Below are 7,507 nucleotides of genomic sequence, written 5' to 3' on the forward strand. Positions count from 1 at the left end.
TACATTATTTTAAAATTCAAAATTACGAACTTGGGCATAACTTGATACATACATCGGTAGTTTTATTTTTTCTCAAAATAAATCGAACATAAATTTTATTTATCAATAAATATTTTTATACCAAATTCCTATACATTTGAGTTATCCATTTCTTCATCCTTGACCCATGCAACAACTTTTTACATGATAGTGACAAGTATGATAAAGAAAGAGATTCTGATTCAACTCGTGTTTCCAAGTCCTTTTACATTGAAAAGAAAAGCAAATGTGCGCCACAAATTCAGGTCCTAATATTTAAATTCGTTGACTATGGCATGCATACAATGACAAACTTAAAATTTTCAGAAGTTTAATAAACTACTGAGTTAATTATGACAGTAAACATTGTTTTTTGACACTAAAATTGATAGGATGTTTAGTAATTATTAACCTAAATCACTTTGTTTCATATACATGACATCACAAAACACGTAATAGCCATATGAAAAGTCCTGTCTATCCTTTCTTTTACTAGTGGTTAGTGACTTTGACTGATACCCAGTGGTTTACAATCAAAATGGAAACAACTGAGCAAAATCTGCATTGCTTTCAAGTTCAATGGCTTCCATCGACGACCAAAGGCCACTTAGAACTTCATATGAATATTCATCCACTGGGATTCCCTTAACGCCATAGTATTCATCCATTTCTAATGTGGATGGCATAAAAGTACCTGAATCTTGGTGGGACTGAGGATAGGAAGTAGTTATATTTTGATTTAAACGTTCATCTGAATCTTTACAAACGATTCTTGGTGCAGGAGAATTGTTGGGATCATTTGAAATGCTACTTGGGTGATTAGTGGTGGTTTGCGGAAATGGCGTAGAATAAGTTGGTGTCGGGGTTAGAGAATTAGTCGCAGCTAGGAAAGTCACAGTCTTCCCGGCGATAGCGGTGGTGGAGGTGGCGGTACAAGTAGTACGAGAGCGGCTAAGTTCTGCCAGTAGCTTCTTTTTCAACTTAGTGTTCCAGTAATTCTTCACATCGTTGTCTGTTCTTCCTGGCAAGTGTGAAGCTATGACAGACCATCTGATATGTAAAACAAAACTTAAAAGCATTTACTCATAAATTCATGATAAAAAAAAAAAAACAAATATTCTTAATATGAATCAGCTTCTAGATATAAATAATTATTAAACATGCATGCCTGCTTCCGAGTATGTTGTAAAGATTCAAGATGGTTTTTTCTTCCTCTTGTGTAAAAGAGCCATGTTTAATATCAGGTCTTAGGTAGTTGAGCCATCTGAGGCGACAACTCTTGCCACAACGCTTAAGGCCTGAGGAACAATATTAAAATCATCGGGGAATTAAGCAAACAATGCATACATAAAGCATGGATGGAATTAGACTCCAAATGAACAAGTTTTCATGCATCATTAGTATGTTTCATCCTTTGAATGAATAGGATCACGATTGATATCTGATACAGATTTTCAGATGTTTTATGGCTTGTTTCATGATTTGAAAGGACCCTTATTTTAACAAGTGTCATGAAATATGTAACAAACATCCGATCAATGTAGTAACCTATATACCAAACGTTTTGGAGTTTGAAGCATGAACTAATGTGATCAAAGCAATCCCAAATGAAAACATAAAAAAACAAGCAAAGAAAGAAAGGAAGATATGATAAGTTTGGACGATGACAAAACATCTGAAGAACATCGAACTACGGCTGAGGGCGAGAAACTCGGTTTTACTGATAATGATCCTCGTAACTTTGAATATCTTGAGTTTGAGAGAGGATGATTGCACGTACGTACCAGCCTTTTGTGGCAAAGCTATCCAGTTGCCACCAGTGCCATGCTTGTTGAGGTAATCCTTGAGAGTTGCATCTTCTTCTGAAGACCAACTCCCCCTTTTCACCTTAGTTTTATCACAGCAAGGGCTTCTCCCCATAATACAAATTCACACACAGATGCACTCACTAAGGCGGAAAATGTATGTATAGGTGGAGGATACTGAAAATGTGCAAGTACAGAGTAATTTCCAATATATGAAAAAGGTAACGTCGGTCTTCTCTTGTTTCCACATACGTTTGTTTCGCTAGTCCTCTATATAAAAAGCTTGACTTCGCCATGCACTTTCACATACTAATAAGTCTCCATTCAAATTTGTGGCGTTAACACGCTTTGGTCTATAATTATAGAACTGGTAACCATCATGCTCTCCACGTAATATAATTATTATTTGAAGAAGAAATATTTTTTAAAAAAAAACTACCAGAAAAAACATGTGAATTTTGGGATAAAATAATAAGAAATTAGAGGAAAAAATGGGAATTGGATCCTCTATTGTGATTGAAAACACAGCATCTGGTGATGTGCATTTTTATACAAGATATCAGTTGTCAGTTGATCATCTGATGGACCTCACACACAGTGTCATATAAAATTGAAAAATTGTCAGAGAAAACGAGATGATCAACTGATCATCTCGTAAAAAAATGCATGGCACCAAGTGCTGTGTTTTCAGCCACAACAGAGGATCCAAATCCAAAAAAAAGGAAGAACATGGAGAGAGATACGACAATTAATAATGAGTATACATTATCAAAGTTACGTAACAAATTATGCATGAGTAAAAATGGAAATAAATTTTGATATGACTGACATACCAAATTGTTTCTACGAAATGCTCAAGTATTATAAAATAGTAAAAATAAATATACGGTCTCAACTCTTTAGGTCGTGAATTTAAAAAAAAAAATCAAGAATCTTTCTCTAGTTCTGCTATAACCCGAGTTCTGCCTCCATATGCCATGCCATTCATAGTCTTTAACTTGTTATCTTCATATTTAATATTTTACATCATTTATTATCGCATTCGCATCCAACGAACCGAACCGAATCTAACCGAACCGAACGATCATCCTATCGCATCTAATTTATCCAATGTACTCAACATTTTGTTTGGCTAATTTTCTTATTCGATACTTATCCTTCCATTGTTTCGTTTCATAATTAAGTTAATTAATGCAATATTGACTTTCTATTAAGGAATTATTCACACACAAAATTCAGGCCCCGGGTGATAGCATACAAGACCATCCATATAAACGTCTTTATGCCACAATTTTCCATGCCTATTATAAATATTCGTATGCCTATGTTACCATAATAGGTCACCACAACTTGTGAAAGCACAAAATAATGTTGCTAAGTTTGACTACAGAGGCACATGCAGGGATGGATTCGGGGCAAACCGGGGACTCGCCCCGTCAAGTAAAATCAGGACCCGAACCCACCCACTTCTTTTTTAGACCTGTCCCGCCTCAAAACCCGATGGGTCTATATATATATATATAGTATGTGTATATAATATACATATATATACGGGTCGGGCCTCACCCCGTCTTTGGACCCGTTGACTCGGACATGTCCTGTCCCAAAACCCGTTTGACTGGGTTTTAACCCACCCCGAACATACAAAAACTTGTGTGAGATGTTTTAACCCACCCCAAACATGCAAAAACTTGTGTGAGACGGTCTCACGGGTCGTATTTTGTGAGACGAATATCTTATTTGGGTTATCCATGAAAAAGTATTATTTTTATGCTAAGAGTATTACTTTTTATTATGAATATCGGTAGTGTTGACCCGTCTCACAGATAAAGATTCATGAGACCGTCTTACAAGAGACCTACTCCCCCGAACAATGTTAACGAATAACGATGCTATATTTGATTGGACATTGTAAGAGGTTTATTATTCTGTTTAACATAAAATGTAAAAAGTATACAAGAGTTTGTGTGTGTTATATTTAAATGTTGTTCCAAATGTTGTAACACTTGGCACAACACGCATCGGAATAATATAACACAAATAAATAGTTTAACTATGATAACTAAGGATTAGATGTGCACAAGTATTTTACAAAAACAAATCACTAGTGATTTTAACGAAAATCAATTTTCTCAATACTTTGAGAAAACAAACTGCTTTCTTAAACAACTAACACCATGAAAACATAATCAAGAAAGAAAAAATGCGGTGCCAAAAACTGAAGCAACAAAACGTGATCTTTAGTTGTCTGCAGATGTCTCCAACACGTGAAACAACACTCTTCAAAAAAGCAACGTCTTTGTGAATAAGTTTTCTCTGAATTTCACAATGTGCTAAAGTGCACCAGTACGCAGCCACGAAAACTTCCGAACGAAGAATCAAAAGCAGAATAATCGAAGAACCATTTCATTATCTTGTTTATCTTATTTATAGTTTCCTCATCTGTTAGGGTTTATCTTCAAAAGAAAATCTACAAAATATGGAAATCAATAGTTTTATTAGAAATAAACTCTTTTTAAATCAATAATATCATATCATAAAATATTTATCATAAATATCATATATAGAAAGGCAAAATCCTCAAGTTAATATTTCGCACAATCTTATCAATAAGAAAATTAAATTTAAAGAAAAGATTATTTCAAGGAATAAATTATATCTTGGAATCCGATATTATTTTTCTTTTCAGACATCGTATGCTTGATCATTTAAAACACTGGCTTGTTATATGGTAAATTGAATCTGACGTTCGAAATCATATCTTCTCATAAAATTTCGAGCTGAACACGTCCATGTAATTTTAAATGTCCAACTCTATTTATTTAAAAAAATTCCTCAAATATACGTTATATTTCAATTGAGGATATTTTTATATAGCGACTTCTCTATATCACTATTCACTAGCAAAGCTAATACAATATTCCCTAATTGGCTGATGACTTGAAGGCCCAATGCCCCAATCATGAAACAAACAATTTGATTTTCTACAATCCAATGAGAGAGAGTTTGTGAATCTGTGGTTGACCCAACCAACATAATGGGCCATAGTCCATATTCAGGCCCAATATATTGGATCGCAGATAAAATATATCGATTTGGGATATGCTTTCTAGCCCCTACAATCTTATATGACTGCCAAAAAATTCAAATTTTACCTGTCCTTCTAAAAAATTAAAATGTAATACATTAAAATTTGAAAAAATAGACAGAATTGATGATAATGATGATAATAATAGAAAGGGGCAATACTGCTTTTAACTAATTGTTTTTGCACAATAATTTTGTAAAGAAAAACTAAGAGCACCGGGCCTTCAATGGATATGTGTTAGCGAACTCACTATAGCCGTCAAAATGGATTAGACTTGTCGTGTTGGCCCATCCCGTCGCACCAAATGACGATTGTGGGTAGCCCACCTAATACAACTAAAAACTAACAAGACTCGTCGGGACGCATGCCCTGTCAAATAAAAGGGTTGGGTTTGCAATTTTCCAGCAAGCCCAAATGGTGGGGCTACTTCACTCCGCTAGTTTGTTTTGACTATTCTTGAACTCACTAAATTTTTATTCAAATGGAATAATTTGGATAATATATAGAATTCAAATTACTAGTTTGGATATTGAATTTAAAATTGAAGCAAAAAATATACTTGAGCTGACACACTGAGATTTCAAAATTCTTCATTCTAATTTTAAACCGATATAATGAATTCGATTGGGTCGTTGTCTTATCTTTTTTTCTTTCTTAGCAAGTTGTAAATGATGATCATATGATTCGTTAATTATGTGTAAAACGGTTTTATTTCAAAAGAATAAAAAAATCATTTCATCCAAATACAATCTAATAATATTGGTTCCTGAATTTACGGTAAAAGTAGATAACATCGTACTAACATATATATTCAAAAAAACCACTCATAAAATCCGAGAATTTGATAAAGAAAATGAAGGACACCACTCACGTCCCATTTGTCTTTACCAAATTGTATACAAGAAATTAGCTAGGATGTCAATCAGCAACAATGGAAAGCACAAAACCCTAAAACAAGGAGATTTGGCACAAATTTTTTACAAGGAAAATCGCACCGTTCACTCTATACCGTGCGATTTTATTTTTAAAAAATTTGTGCCAAATATATATATATATACACACACACACGGATAGATATATATATNTTCTTAATAAAATATTTAAATATAAGGTCTAAATTAATTAAACAAACAACAATCAACTAAAATTTGTTCAAAATAGTTTTTCATTCACTAAATATCATATCAAAATATATAATATAAATAAAAATATAAAAAAATTATTAATTTAATAAAATTTCGGTTTTTTCGGTTTTTTCGGTTTTGATATATATAATCCGAAATCGAACCAAATAAACTTTGGTTTTAACATTTATATCCGAATTACAAAATTCGGCTTTCGGTTCGGTTCGGTGTTCGGTTTTTTCTGTTTAGATTTTCGGTTTTTTCGGTTTGAACGCCCCTACACACACACAAAAACACAAACAAATGAGAAAAGAAAATAAAATTGATTGGTAAATAAAAAAATGTATTTTTTTTAATTTTTGGGGGGAATGGGTTTTTTGTGTCATATATGTCTTTTAGACAATAAGACAACAATATTAATGTGTATACCCTCTTTGAACATTTATTTAGCAATAATTTTTCCCAATTGCATACCAACCTGTAAAAGGTAAGGTTGAATATTGATTAAAGTTAAATTATTCAATTTCTTAAAACTGGAAAAGAATTCATTGTTTTTTGTGTTTGGACCCGATTTCGCTGACTACTAATAAATAGGAAAAAAAAAAAAACATATCCAGTAAAGTTTTTAATTGAAGTAACAGAAAGATTTTGATTTATAGCAACATGGGTTAGGTAGGAATTTGGATAAGAATTATAGAAATTAAATCATCATTTGGTAACACTAAAAACAATCAGGACTATTTTCCCGAATCAAATTGAACTGATCTGAATTATAATTAATTATAAAGTAAATATCTTGTGAGACGATCTCATCGACTTATGTATATAAGACAGATTGATTCAGTCAATATTTGTAATAAAAAGTAATATTTTTGGTGTAAAAATAATATTTTCATGGGACGGATCGGATTTGAGACTCGTTTAATAAAATAGGCATGTGAAACATTTTCATAGTAGTTTTTGTGTTAATTCTAACTTAATATTATTAAATTCTATTGGAATTAATTTACATTTTAAAAATTCAAGCTCCGAGTTACAAATATAAATAATTTTAAACATGGTGTTTCACTTATTTGCACAGCTAATCAAGTCCTAAACAGCTCTTACGTTGCTGGTGTCTTGTCTGGTCTACTGAATTAATTTATCAACCAAAAACGTCTCAAAACGTATAAAGTTGTTTATTTTTTCACATAATAAAAAACTTGTTGGAAAATAAAAATTTACAAACAAATTATTTTCTTATTTATTTTTATTTAATTCATTCAAAAAATAATTTTACATTATATTTGAGACAATCGAAAAAAAACATATATATATATATACTATATTATTAAATTTGAGACACTTAAAGTAACTAACTTTTGATGTCATGATATGTTTTAATAATTATATATTAATATAGTGTTAAATTTTTAGTGCAAGTTATATGTAGCTCAGCGAATATAATTTTTGTTTCCTGAAAATCAAGTTGT

The 7,507-nt window shown here is 32.0% G+C and overlaps 1 protein-coding gene across 1 annotated transcript; it reads right to left on the minus strand.

Annotated features, from left to right (window-relative positions):
* Positions 1-240: 240 nt before the first annotated feature.
* Positions 241-2,125, minus strand: LOC140979312 (myb-related protein 330-like). Its single transcript, XM_073444657.1, has 3 exons — positions 1,803-2,125; positions 1,187-1,316; positions 241-1,068 (listed from the first exon to the last, which is right to left on the minus strand). The coding sequence occupies exons 1-3, from the start codon at positions 1,936-1,938 to the stop codon at positions 552-554; spliced, it is 783 nt and encodes a 260-aa protein (XP_073300758.1). The 5' UTR covers positions 1,939-2,125; the 3' UTR covers positions 241-551.
* Between the last annotated feature and the right edge of the window lie 5,382 nt (positions 2,126-7,507).

Source organism: Primulina huaijiensis, chromosome 6 (genome assembly GCF_012295235.1).
Source record: "Primulina huaijiensis isolate GDHJ02 chromosome 6, ASM1229523v2, whole genome shotgun sequence".
Lineage (NCBI taxonomy): Eukaryota > Viridiplantae > Streptophyta > Magnoliopsida > Lamiales > Gesneriaceae > Primulina > Primulina huaijiensis.